Source organism: Micropterus salmoides, unplaced genomic scaffold (genome assembly GCF_014851395.1).
Source record: "Micropterus salmoides isolate LMB-PRFRI ecotype aquatic unplaced genomic scaffold, ASM1485139v1 Ms_hic_scaffold_2, whole genome shotgun sequence".
NCBI classification, from domain to species: Eukaryota; Metazoa; Chordata; class Actinopteri; order Centrarchiformes; family Centrarchidae; genus Micropterus; species Micropterus salmoides.
Window position 1 is genome coordinate 33,564,068 of NW_024041150.1, and position 14,983 is coordinate 33,579,050.

General features: G+C 43.3%; 1 protein-coding gene across 2 annotated transcripts in view; it reads right to left on the reverse strand.

Annotated features, from left to right (window-relative positions):
• exoc6b (exocyst complex component 6B) overlaps nt 1-14,983 on the reverse strand; it is a 104,647-nt gene that overhangs the window by 16,524 nt on the left and 73,140 nt on the right. For both annotated transcript variants that reach the window (XM_038732506.1, XM_038732507.1), the window contains one exon: nt 14,003-14,076. In XM_038732506.1, coding sequence (XP_038588434.1) covers nt 14,003-14,076 — 74 coding nt within the window. The remainder of the gene's footprint in view (nt 1-14,002; nt 14,077-14,983) is intronic.

The following is a 14,983-nucleotide window of genomic DNA, read 5'->3' on the forward strand; positions in this document are numbered from 1 at the left end:
AAATCAGAAGCATTAGTGATGCAATGATGCGACACACTGGATCTCTATCACTTCCCATACTGATTATTACCTTATTAAACCAATCCCCAATACATATAGTTTTTAATCTTTATTGTTGCAAAAAATAAATCTAAAACGATGTACTGGTATTTTCAAATATGTTATCCTACACATGTCACCAGTTCCACATTGAGAAAATTAAAATTGAGTGTTTGTGACTTTAGGTATCAGAATATGTAGCAGAAGAGAAAAAGGGAGATTGGTGCATCTTTAGTTACTTTCACACAGTTGCGCGACATCGCATAGTGTTGGGAACCAACAAGACCAAATGCTATTTGGAAAAAAATGACTGAGAACATCGGGTCAGGGGCGTGCTTCTCTGAACTCTAAGCTACCTTTACTTACATAACTAACTTATGTTCTCTTTCTTGCACTGCCTCTTACTTCCTCGGGTCTCTTTTCACCCCCATCTTTGTCTCACTTACTCCGTCTGTTGCCTCCTTCCCATCCCCATCCTCCCTCTCTCTTCGTCAGCAGTGACAAGAGAAGTTGTGTGACCCCCTAAAAAAGTGACAGGGCTGAAATGGAATGAGCGTGAAGAAAAAAAAAAAAAAAAAAAAAAAAAAAGGAAAAAGAAAGAAAATGAGACAAGAGTGCTGGTGGTTCAACCAGGGGTCTCTGCTGTCAATTAGACACTGCACAGATGGAGAGAGGGTAAGTGAGAGACATAGACAGACAGAGACAGAGTGGGAGAGAGAGAGAGAGGAGGTAAATGAGAGAAAACTCAAAAAGAATGATTGGGGAAATATTACAGGACTGCAGGAGAAAGGAAAAGGAGAGAGTGAAGGAGGTCAGGCAGAGGGTAACTAGATGTTACGGAGGAGGAAGAACGAGCGAGTGAGAACCAGGGAGACGATAAACGAGTGCAGGCTGAAGTCAGAGGGGCCTGCTGGGAGCTGCTCTGTGCGCTGATAAAGCAAATAAAGACAGAATACTCCAAAACAAACAGGGCTAGAAAAACAGCGGCGTTTAGCTGCGCTCTGAGCTCAATTTAGATTCAAGCACTTTTTAAAAAGGTCAATTTGTCCTCATCCGCTTTTTTAAAGTCAATTTGGGTACAAATACTTTTTACAGGTTAACTCTGGGCCGGGAGTTCATTTTGGGTTCGTCCTCTTTTCAGACTTCACTTTGGTAAAGATTTAACCAACAGTTTGATTCTGTTGCAAATTAGATTGAATCACTTTATTTTTTATAATTATTATTTATTTTTATGCGGATTCAATCACTTTTTAAGTGAATGTAGGTCAGTGGTTTCAGCGTCTACCTGAATACTGGCATTTTTAAATTGTCAATGAAGATTCAACCACTTTGTCCAACAGGATTTGAGAACTTTAAAGTCTCCCCCAACTCCGAAATGTGTTTTGTTCATCGTGACCATGTTTGGATATTTCACATTCATTGTGCACTTGTTTGAAAGCCAATCCCAACTAGGCTACAGAGGCAAGGAAAAAACTTTTTTTAAGAGGCAGAAACCTCGAGAAGAACCATGGCTCAGGGTGGGCGGCCATCTGCCTCGACCAGTGAGGGTGTGTGTGTGTGTGTGTGTGTGTGTGTGTGTGTGAGAGTGTGAGAGTGTGTGAGTGTGAGAGAGTGAGCGAGTGAGAGAGTGAGCGAGTGAGAGAGAGAGAGAGAGAGAGATAAAGAGGGTGTACTTAGGCTTCCAGTTCACATACAGTGAGAGTGGACTTTTCAGTGATGTAGGAGACAACTTGTTCAGTAGTTGAACTTTTGAAATAACGTTTTTTTTTGTGAATGAGGCATAAGTAGGTGTTTTTGTTGGTTACCACTTGTTGTTCAAAGAGTATTTCTAAACATCTTGACAGAAGTCTGCGGGGGATCTCACAAAAAGTCAATCAAAGAGGACAGTGTATTCTTTAGTAAAAAATTAAAATACATTATTATCATCCATCAGTGCTGAACGATTTTGAAAAAAATATCTAATTGCAATTATTGTCACTGATGCTGCAATTGCAGTTATTTTCATTTAATGAGATGTGATGTTTGGTGTTATTAAACCCCTGACCTTCTCTGCAACATGTGACAAAGGGTTGCATTACATACTGTTTTGTTTAACATTTACATTTATTCATTTAGCTTAAGCTTTTATCCAAAGCGACTTACAATTGCTATACATGTCAGAGGTCGCACGCATCGGGAGCATCTAGGTATTAAGTGTCTTGCTCAGGGACACATTGGTGTCTCACAGTGGATTCAAACCCGGGTCTCTCACACCAAAGGCATGCGTCTAATCCACCACCCATTTAAAATGGTCATACGTAAATAATGATAAAAAAATGTCTAAACCACCTGAAATTCAGATACGCACACATTTAGTGAAATGCGCTCCCAAACTGCTCCTCAGACAATTATTCAACTGCAGGCAAAAAATCTAATTTGCAGATACAGAACAACATTACACTGCAGCTTGAAATGAAACACATCTTTCATCCTCTCTGTGTCCTCAACAAGGCCAAAACAGGAAACAGTTGAAAGGTGAGAGTTGTTTCAAAGTCTTAACTTTTTGGTTTGACCATGGAATGACCGCAGATTCACACACACACACACACACACACACACAGGAAGGGGTGTAGATGCAGGTCATATCGGGGAGACTGATGGAGAGGTCAAGACTGATAACACAGAACAATGACCTGACCCGGTCATCGCACGGTCACTGTAAGTGTGTGTGTGTGTAAAATAATGTATGACTGACACTGAGAGAGGAAGACACGTGGGTGTGTGGGTGCGTGAGTATCTATATCTGTGATTACATGAGTCAAAGATATTTATTAATACTTGATCATCGTTCAGAAGAAGCGAAGCACCGCTCCCCGCTCTGTCCAATCAGGTCGCTGAATAGCTCTGTCGCTGTGACCACTGCCTGACCTGTTGTCACGCCGATAAGGCCGGCCACAGACAGGACAGGAAGTTGAGACAGGGGCCAACACACACACACACACACACACACACACACACACACACACACACAAATAATACCTTGAACTCATAAATCTGCAGATATGGAGGCACACATTTCAAGCAGACTATTTTTTTTGTGTTATCTTGGGCGCAGCAGGATCAATGATGGCTTTATTACGCTCAGACTCAGCTATGTAGTCAACTAATATATGTGTGTGAAGCAGACAGGAGAGATGGGTGTATATATGGCTCTGTAGGTAGCTGACAGAGTGTGTGTGTGTGTGTGAGATCAGATAAGGGAGTTTTTGGGGGTCTGACGGTTAGGTCTCGCCCCTCCCTGGGACCAGTGCTTATCCCGCTGACCTTACACTGCACCCATTTTGAGTTGTGCGTGTAAACGTTGTTTTTGTGCTTGCTGTGTTTGACAGAGGCATCAGCCTCTATGACGCCTCGTAATCGCGCTTTAAAGGGGAAGAGGAAGGAGGAGAAACTGAGAGAAAGCTGAGGAAGAGGACGGTTAGATGGGAATAGAGGACAGGCAGAGGAGGAGTGAGGGAAAGAGTGAAGCTCAGATAGACAGTGCTATTCAGGAAGATTACTCTGAAACTAGAAAAAGGAAAAGAGAAAAGGTTTAGTGCGCTGATTCTAGTGGAGGATGAGTCAACCTTTCTCTCTTTTACTATTCCTTCCCTCTATCAATGTAGGATTACAGAAAAACAGGGGAAGAAATAATACGATACAAAATTTTGGGTGAAAACTGGATTTTAAAATACCTCTTGAAAGGCATTGATACTCGTAGTTTATTTATTATTCATTGATCATCTTAAACCTGCAATAGCTCAATTTTTTGGCCACTTAAGTTGTGAGAACAATGGTGACATATCATCATCTGTGAGGCTGACATGGCAATGTTAGAAAACTGCTTATTTACACATCACAAGATACGGAGCAACATTCACTTCATGACTTTAAGTCCAATATTCATGCTTAGGTCTGTTGGTCCCGAACAGGTAGTGTACAGTGGCTTTTGAGAGCTTTATCTCTGAAAAACAGCTGCCTGCTGCACCTGAAAAAGACTATGAAAGCGGCAAGAGTGAACCAAAACAGTAAAGCTGCGAGCCAGGCAGCTAAACAGCTTAAACCTGCTAAAAGCTCTGTTAAGCCAAGGGAAGCTGCAGTTATAATTCTCTGTCGGTTCATCACGAGTGACCCCTCTCACATTGTCAGTTGATTGATACAGTCTGAAAATCTCTTTTTGTTAACACAGATTTTTTTTTGTGATGAATTGGCTTATGAAGCAGAAAAGGCAAATTTCTTTCCCCTTCCGTTCTATTGATCTTCACTCTCGATTTGCACGTTTATGTGCACATACTGTGCTGTCGTATATGGGAACGCTGCTATGTGTAGCACTGAAAAACATGTTTGTTGACTATTAACGAGAAAGATAGCATCACAATGGTATCATCCGGTATACCAGAGATCACAGCACACCGCTCTGAAGGATCTCAAATTTAAGCTAGTTGATTTAAAATCAGTTTTAACTTTATTAGATAAACTGTGAAAAGCGCACAGGAAACATCAGGAGGGAGAGATAGGCGGATGGGACACAGTAAGGGTCCTTGGCCACATTTGAACCATGGTTGCATAGTTACTTGGTACGTCTCGCAGACTGCTCAGCCACCAGGACGCCTCACGCACCAACATTTCTATGACTGTGTTTTTGCAGGATGGACAAAGCAACATTTGAGAGCAGTTTTGTGTTTCTACGCCCAAAACTTTGTGCGCACGAGTGTCCACTAAAAGCAAAAGTCTTGCTGCATTTTGCGCCGACTGAAACGCCTGCATCCGTGTTTATGCGTGTGTCCAACTGCTGTTTGTGTGTCTCTCGCCCTCCCAATAGATCGGCGGGGCGAGCATTTAGATGTCCGTCTGCTGCTCATCCTCCCTTCGCCCTCTTTCTTCTCCGCTCATCCCCGCTCTTTCACCCCTCTCCACTCCTCTATTCATCCCCCCTTCTGTGAGCGGTCAAACGGATGAAGGGAAGTGTCAGCCTCCCGAGGAGAGAGAGAGAGGGGGAGAGAGGTAGAGAGACAGAGGGAGAGACGGGGGGGGGAGAGAGACCACCCTGCATGTCCATTTCAGCCGCCGTATCACTTTCACCTGACTGCACTCTTTCACTCCCTATCCCTCGCTTTTTGCTCCACTACGTCAACGTTTTCACGCATTCATGTCTTGTTTTCTCTCTCGGCGAGTTCAGAACCGGGACTGAACGCTCTCTGTTTTCCGTTTCCATCTCCTCCTGTCATCTTCCTTTAGATTCATTGCAGTCTTTCAGTCTTTCGTATTAACCTTCTCCCTCATTTACGCCTTTCTGTTCAGACCTCTGTCTTTCTTCCCCCACTTTTTTCTGCTTTCTGTTCCTCTCCACACTCATCCTCACCTCTCTTTCCTTATCTGTCTGGCGAGGAGTTGAAAGGTCAAAGGTCAACCTGTTGCTGACGAGGCCAAGCATGTGCGGTGGCCGCCGTTCAACTCCTGACACACATAGGTACAGTTCATCCCAGTCTTGTCAGCAGCCCCTTTCCTGAACCTGACCTGTCACACACATGCTGCAGCTGTCCCAGTGTGACCACAGGCTTTAGGAATGTGACGGTAGCAGATTTTTCTGTCTCCTTCCATCTCTCTGACCTCGTCTATCTCTTCCTGTCCTCATCCTCAACTCTGTCTCCCCTTCCTCTAATCCCTTACTTTCTGTTCTCCTTTCTCCTAACATGTTCCTCCCCCACATCACATCTTTTCTCTCTGAAAAGAGTTGTGAAGACTTCTTGTGTGAATCCCCATGCTCTCGCTTTCTAACCTCCTTCTCCCCTCACTTTACGTCTCACCACATATGGATGTAGACTTCAGGTCATCTTGGCAAAAGACAAACTCTGGATCAGGTCTCGGGAAATAAATCACGGTGACATTTGGCAGGCCTAGCGAAATTAAGGTCTGTTCATCCTGAAACAAAACTCTGACAGGTCATCAATACTCACTTTAAGTTAAATGCTAAACAAAGAAATGCGGACAAAAACAAAAAAGTTTGTGGGACAATAAGATTTGGATTATTTCCTGCAGGAGTGTATCATATCTCGCAGTGGGAGTCAGGCAACTGACAGGAAGCGAGGCGCGTTAAGTAGTGTGTGCACTCAAGTCAGGAACAATGAAGTCACAAACAAACTCTGACAGAATCAAGTGAAGACTTCCTGCTACAGTGATGGAGACCTCGCTCTGTAAAGTTGTTTTTTATACTATACAAGAACATAAAACAGCATATTCTAAAGGAGGAAACGTGTCCCCCTATTTGCATCCTTAGTTGGCTTATTCTGTTACTACTTACTCTACTAGCTGTATGAAATTAACTAGGACTGTGGTCATCGTTGCACATATCATTGATAAATTACAATTGTCACAATATTGAGGTATTGAATCAAAGGTATTATGTTTAATTATGTCAGTATCACACAAATTAATATTTATAAACTATTTTATACTTGTTGCTTAATTTGAATGTCATGTTTTTCTTCTATGACTTTTTATATATGTTTCCTAACTTTTTACATTGTTTAGATATTACGGACTTTTCTTGGTTACAAAAGGCCTCTTTATGGACTCTTTCTCATTTACACCTATGTATTTAGCTATGTGATCTGCCCACAACGCATGAAAGGGCTACTGGGTATCAAAAGTGGAAATTTATCCAAAAACCATTCAAGACAGATTTTATATCCGATAGTTGAAACCACTCTGGTCTGTGGAAGGAACCACTACTGTCCCCTGTGATAACAGCATCTGTAGTGATACAAGAATTACACTGAAACTAGCCGTTGTTCTCTGTTTGGCGACACCAGCGATTTCAACACATATTGGCTATCCTGTTTGTCTGAGCCCTCGTCGTTGCAACCACTAATCGATCTATATTTGTGACGGAACAGCATGAGTGAGAGCCCGTGAGGACGATAGCTGTTGTCTTTTTGTCTGTTTCTGGGTAATTGTCAGATAGCAACTGAATTGTTATTGTCGTAACTAATCCATCCGTCTTTTTTGGTGATTTTTCAGCTGTTACCCAACAGCCTCAGGTGCACTACCGCCACCCTCCGGGCTGGAGTAGGACAGACAAAGATTTGGATGTAGACCTGGAAAACCAAGTCTGATTATAATCAGATTTGTGTTGTGGCAGGCAGACATATATACGAGTATATGAGTGTAAATGAAAGTGTATTAAATCAAATTTAGAATTTAATCTGGGGGCTTTGTCTGGCTTTGTATGTCACTAGGATGCGGCACGGTGGTGCAGTGGCATGGGTTCTCTCCGGGTGCTCCGGCTTCCTCCCACCATCCAAAGACATGCGGACTAGGTTGATTGGTGACCCTAAATTGTCCTTAGGTGTGAGTGTGAGCGTGAGTGGTTGTTTGTCTATGTGTGGCCCTGCGATGGACTGGCGACCTGTCCAGGGTGTACCCCGCCTTGCGCCCGATGTCAGCCTGCACACAGGATAAGCGGTTGACGATGGATAGACTAGGATGTTCAGTGGCTTTTATCCTGAAGAATGATATCATATTCACAGAATTCAAAATTAAATGGACTCGCCTGTCTTTTGACACTCAAAATCACAAGTGTTCCTTAAAAGTGCAAGAAAAAAAGTGCTATAAAGTACAGAAAAGTCATTAAAGCCTAAAATACGGCTCCTGCTGTCTCCTGCTCATCTTTCCTTCTCTCTATTCCAACCATCTTTCCTCTCTCCTGTGCTTCCCTCTTGCAGCCTCGTTAGTCTGGGTTACGAGGAGGTGAGATGGAGGTTTCCTCTTCCACTGGGCCTCATCTCATCCCTTAGCCTGTCTATTACCTTCACACACACAAGCAGAGGGGGAAAATCTGCTATCCTGTCACTAGATAATCGCTACTGGCTACGCTGGTCAATCTGCACACACACACAGAGTCAGGGTAAGAGGAGCAGTTGTCATGCTGTGACATGTTGCTTTTGGAGTGGGGTAAAGGTTGGGGGGGACACACAAACGTCAGACAGCTCTGAAAGCAAACCTGTGTGTGTCTTGTGTGTGTGCATGTGCGCGCAAGTACTTTGACCAATGAAAGTTTGTGTTGCACAGGCAAAAGTGAGATGGAGAGGTAGATTAATGCGGGAAAAAAAAGCATGATACAGAAAGGGAAATAAGTGAGTGTGATGTGATAAAAATTATGAGAACATGAATGAGAAAAACAAGGATTTAGAAGGGAGAACAATAAGAAAGAGCCCGAAGACGAAGAAGAGTAAAGAGAGTAAGAAGTAGAAGTGAAAGACATGCTAAAAATAAGAAATTCAAACTGGGAAACAGTTACAAGAGGAGAGGAGAGAAGGGGAGGACACTGAGGAGAAGAGAGAGGAGATGAGAAAATTGAGAAAAAGAAAGGAAGAGAATAGTGGAAGAGAGGAGAGAATGAGGTTTGGGCAGAGATAAAGGAAGGAGGGATAAACAAAATATCAAAATATCAGGGAAATGGGGAGAAGAGAATTGAAGGTGACAGAAAATAGGTTAAAGCTCAGTAAACTCGAGACTTTAAGAAAATAGAAAGACATAAGAAAGAGAACAGGGGTAGGAGGGGAAAAGAGATGACCAGATGAATGGATGGAATTTGACTATCGTCGGTCAACCAAAAGAATGAACCCGGGACCAATCAATGACAAAAGACACACACACACACACACACACACACGCGCACACGACTGGGCCGAAGGTGGAAGAATGCATGCCTGTTGTATGAACGAGTAGAGAAGGGAATGATGGGAACTCTACTTTTGCAAGCATTGCACACAGAGACACACACAGAGACACACTCACGAGGGCCAGCCAAAGGTTTGAAGTAACCACAGACTTCTGAATATTCTAAATATAGGAGGATTGATAGGATCTGTGGAGAAGGGCAGCCTGGGGAGTGCACACACACACTAACACAATCGGCCGCCTACGCTCACCAAATTATTTAGCAATTGCGGAGAACAGGAGAAAGCTGCTGACAGCTCAGATAAGCTTGTTACAGTGAATCAGCCTTTTTCTAGACAGTTTGAAAATGGCTTGTGTTGCTGCTTTTGAGTGTGTGACCGGTGTAGAACCAGCAGAAAGTGCAGAGTGACACAGGTTAAATTAATCCTGGACGTGTACATTATATTTAATAGGTCCATTCAGTTAAACCTAGAGAGTGTATGTTGATGGCAGGTTTGCCTCATGCAGGTGCCTTCGCTAAAACTTAAGTCTACATAATGTTAATTAGAACAGGATTCAGTGCTTCTGTTGAAATCTAGCAGATACAGTATAGGGAGAGCTGGGACAAACGAAACGCAATTTTCTCAGAGCCCATACAAGTCTGATATGCCACACTACATCTGCACATACAGTACGCAGTGCTTCCCAGAACCGCAAAAAGTCAGGTGGATACGTCAGACTTTCACAGAGTTAGAGGCAGTATCAGCGGAATTTTCTTTTTGAATGACAAAGCATGTTTTTTGTTTCATGTGTCATTGGCATGATTATATCACAGATTAGTTAGTACTTTATCACATCCTGAAGTTTGCCATGCCAAAGTTTTTCAGTAGGCCCGCAGAAGCAAATAAAGTTTAACATCATAGATGTCTGGAATGAAGACTAGAGTTAGTTGATTTTTGAGTGGTGTTGATACAATTGTCGGACAGTTCTCTTTCTCAAGTCTCCAACTTTTACACAGACTGTGGCATTAGTTGAACTTCTTATTATTTCTTGTTTATACAAAACATTTAAGTATTAATTTCTTGTATGCTATAAGGGCAAAAATACTCAGATTAATAAATAGTGTATACTGGGTTTGTAAGGAATTGAGACACTACTATATTAATCTCACGCAACAGGAACTTCAACATCTGTAAAAGCAAAGAAAGGACATGATGTTTCTCTGGCCAAATTGGGGGAAACGATATAATATTTAAAGCTGAGTGTGGAACTAAATACATGTATCTACAGCACCGAGTACTGAAAACTGCTGAACAGAACCAAAAGTTGACATTAATTCTTAGTCTTGTTTCCTGATTCTTTGATCAAATATTTCCTCTTTGAAATCAGAATTTAGCAAATCTTAGCCCATTATTTTCAGGTATTTTAAGAATCTTGCATGGCTGCTTGACTTGAGATAAAAATCTTGTGCATTTGAGATGTGGTAATTGTAATGGAACCAAATGGTATTTATATTCCTCAAAGTAAATGATTGAAAAGTTTAGTTTTAGAATAGGTAACGAAACTCAGGTACTGATTTTGCACCAGTTTCAGAAGGACCCTAATGATATAGTCCAGAGGTTTTCAGAGTGGGAGGCGGGGCTCCAAACTGTTTTACAGAAAGGCCTGTAACAAATATTACATTAGTTATTACATTATTATTAGTTATCAAAAGCAGATCACATAGAATATACTAAATGTGTGTGCTTTGGTGAGATTTTTTTATTTTTTTTTATTTTTTCCACTTCATCAGTCGGAAACTGATAAATGCCTCAGGACAGACCTCTTTTTTTTTTTAGACCTTTTATTTTTAATGGATTTGGTTTAGACTTAAGTTATATCAAACATCAATATTAGGCTATCTTGGCTCAGTTGTTGAGTATCTTTGCGATCATAATATAAACATGATCTCATAGGCATTCGGGAATTGAGCAAATCAAGGCAAACCATGTTTGGGTAAGGGAACTTTTTCCAAGTTTTGCCTGAGGGGAGGCCCACAGTCTCAGACTTCGAAAACCTGATAGTCGTTACAAAAAAAACAAAAAAACAAAATGGTGCAATTTCCATTCAATTTATTCATGGGCCTCGATTCAGTATTTTGCAAATTTTTTCAAACTGCTCAGAGAAAAACCACGTTTTCATCTCACTCTGCGTGCACTGTGTGTGCACAATCCTCTGAGTAGTATCTCAGAGGATTGTGTGTGCGAATGTGTCGGCGCATATGTGTTTCCTTGGGGAAATCCTGTCTCGGCCCTGTCCCAGGACCCCGGAACCTTCCGGAACATCGGGACCTGACCACACAACAAACAGCCCCGTCAGCGTGATTTATCGACCGTTCACCACCAGGTCACATACACACAAAGACACACACACACACACACACACACACACACACACACACACACCTTGAAGCACCAATGCGCGGTGTATGAAAATCACATGAAATATTTACCTGAAAGAATGAGGATCTCGCTCACAAAGGATGCACTCAGCCACATGTGGACACATAAATTACGTATGGAAGTGCATATGGGGGGATGGGAGGAGTGCGCTTCTTTTGATAAGATAAGAATGGTTACAAAAAACAAAGGATGAGAGGCAGACAGAGAGAGAAATAAAAGAGCAAAAGAGCTGAATTACCCCAAAAGGAGCGATGGAGTCAAATGATTCTGATCAGCAAAAAAAGGGAGGGGGGAGGAAGGAGAGGAGATGGAGGTAAGGAGAATGAGGCAAGAAAAGAGGGGATGGAAACGGACGAAGAGGAGGTTGAAGCAAGCAGTGGGAGCAAGAGGAGGGAAAAGGGGAATGAGTGGAGGAGAGGAGGGCGGGGGGGTTGAAGTAAACATCGATGCCGGATGAATGCAATTTTTTTCTTTTCTCCTTCTCCCCATCTTCCCCCCTTCCTTCTCCTCCTCCAAGCGGGAGAACAAGAGGCACTGCATCATCCCGACAGGCGGAGAAAGAGAAGAGAGGGAGAGAGAAAGAGGGATTGTGACGGAGGGATAAAGGGCTATCCGTCTCTGTCTGTCACCTCATTCATCGTCCCCTGCTCCGTCCTGCCGGCCCATCCGTCATCCGCTGTCTCACACACACCCACACAAAAATAGAGACACACACTTTCACACACTGAACAACAACTACGACAAACACACACACACATCAAAGACGGGCAGCAGACACACAAACTTTGACTTGCTCTCCGCCCTGTTTCACACATTCACTGCGATGACACAATAAACGAACACACACATTCTCTCTACGCTCAGCTTCACCCACTCAAGCACACACACACTTTCTACCAACTTTCACAGCAAAGATGACAAACACACAGACACACACACGCTGCGGCCAGAAAGCCACACAAACTTTCGCTCGGGCTCTCCGCCCCGTTTCACACATTCAACACTGATGACAGACACACCAACACACACCAAAGTAAGAATACACTCGAAAAACGAAGATGGCAAACAAGTTCGCTCACACGCCCTTTCATGCACATACGCACTTGCCTGCCAAACACTTTTTTCCGTAAAGTCGAAACACAGCACAGTCAAACGCACCCACACACACACACTCCGCCCAACATCCTGTATTCTCCAGAACACAGCGGAGGCGTCCAGTTCTGTCCCTCCTCCGACTGGTTCTGCTCTGTTTTTCCCAGGACCCGAAACAAGACAGCACAGTACACAGTCGGGACACTTCCTGCACTCAACTTTACACCCCCCCCACCAATATCAGGTCTGAGGACATAGGTCAGCCCCAGGAAACTTGGTAAAGCGGTCCTGGATCTAAACAGAACATTTTAGCTACTAAAGTTAAAAATTGTCATTCTCAAGCCATAAAACCCAACATCGAAGCAGAGTCATTGGTCCGGTATATTGATACAGAGTATGAGTTCCTCGGCTGTAGATTCTGTAGGACCTCTGCTCCATGAGCGTCTTTCAGCTTGATCATACTGTTTGAATCAGACATGTCATCGCAGAAGTGCTTGAGAGGGTGCCGGTGTTGGAATTCGCAAGCGACTTGTGTCTTTAGAAGTTGTTGTTGCTGCTTGCTAACTCAGGTCAACAAAGGTCATAGATTATGTAACAACACATATCACTTAGTTTGGTTTACACTGCAAAGAGACACATGTCAAGTAGAAGCTATATGATACAGGGACAGCCTTAACCTAGTGTCCAAATCCGCCCACAAACTACATGAAGGTCTGTTAACATTATCGTCATACAGGTATGAAGAATCATTGTCCATCATATTGGACTGCATGGTGTATAGAAATCAGTCTGGTAGAAATCTTAAGGTGAGACACTGCAGGTGAAATATTATGTTTACATATGCAAATCAGGCAGTATCTAATGAAATATGTGTTAATTTGCATATATATATATACACAAAAATCTGAACACTGGATTTAGTCAGGTTCAAAATTATTGTTTTATTTTGTTGACACATTATACTCAAATGTTTTGACTGAGAAGATTTTGGAAATCTCAAGCATAAAGAAACTATTTATGACCAGTTTTTGGGAATAAAATGTTCTATAATTCAGGCTATGAATGTTATATGAACAAACCCCTCTGGAAAAAACTTCAGGATATAGTCAGGAATATGACTGGAATGTTTGGTGTATGTAAGTGCCACCGAAGTGGAGATTTTGGGCTCAGAGTATGAGGAAAAGGAAGCCAAGTAGCCCAAATCTCAAAATTGACCACTGCATGTTTTTGCCTGCCATGTCTCGCATGTCTAAGTATTGATCTGTCTGACCTTCGAAGCTTCGAAGCTCCTACTGTTAAAGTGTAATTTCTTAAGGGACGTTTGAGGCCATAGTGTTAATCTGCAACAACAGCGGGCAAACCGAATTTGACAAGAGAAGATGACGAGAAGCAGAGATGGTGTGCTGGATGAAGAAAAATAAAGAAAAGGAAGAAAGTCTGTGGGAATGTTAGAAGACGTGATGCATGGAAGAGATTAAAAACGAGAGGGATGGAAGTCGGCAAACAAGGATGAGAAGGACGTGAGATGAGGGAGGGTGTTAAATAGAAAAGTAGAGGGTACATAAAACAAATCAGAAAACCAAATGAAGGAGGAAGATGAGGAGGAGAAAGCATTGGAGGAGGAGGACTTGGGGGTGAGGGAGGATGGGAGGAAGGATGAGGGGGGTTAGAGAAAAGATAGTGGGGAAAGAAAACAAAACAGAGAAAGAGAAAACGAAGGAGAGAGGACCACGAGTGAGACAAAGACCTACTTGTCTCAAGTCACTGAAGGCCAGAAGCAACGTGTCACCCTGGAAGCCTGCGACCGGGCCGGCTCTGGCAAAACCTGTGGGAAAATACAAACCCGCCCCCCCCCAGTCCACCCCCGGAGAGAGGGAAGAGAGGAGGAGGAGGAGGAAAGAGAGGGTGAAAAACGGAATAATAAAAGACCTGGTCGGATTCGCTATGCACTGGGATAGATTGGCAGACAAATGACAGCCTGGGGAGGAGGAGGAGGATGAGGGGGGAGGGAGGGAGGAGGGAAGGGAAAGGGGAGGGCAGGGTGTCAGAGTCATGTCGCTGGGTCTTGTTGAAAAAGAGAAAGAGTGTGTGTGTGCGTGCGGTTGTGAAAAAGCAAAAGGTTTTGTAGTGCGTTTAAATGTAGGTTGTGCTGAACGTGTGTGAAGACGATGGAGATTTTCTACCATTTGTTGTCCCTGACGTGAGTGTGTGAGTGTGTATATATCTGAGAGTGTGTGTGACAGTTGGTAGGCTTGTCGAGTGTGTGTGTGCGTTTAGCTGTTTGTACAGGGCTTCGCATGCGTGTTTGAGAACAGTTGAGGACTGTTGGATTTTGAACCCAGGGTGACGCCTGTGTGTGTGTGTGTGTTTGTGTGTGTGTGAAAGTGAGTGAGTGTGTGTTTGTGTCGGGGTCGTACGGAGTGTGAGCTGGGGTCTTGGCGTCAGTTGGCCCCCGTAAACAAGCCGACTGGTATTCTGAGCGAGGGAACGAGAGAAAAAAGGAGTGCCACAGAGAGAGAGAGAGAGAGAGAGAGAGAGAGAGAGAGAGAGAGAGAGAGAGAGAGCGCGCGCGCGCAAGCCTGGAGCTAATCTCTTTCACCTCAGGACACACACACACACACACACACACACACACACACACACAGAGAAACACAAGGCCATACACACCACAGTACTGATTACACGCCTGCCATCTTCAGTGACCCCCGTGAGACACACACACACACACACAG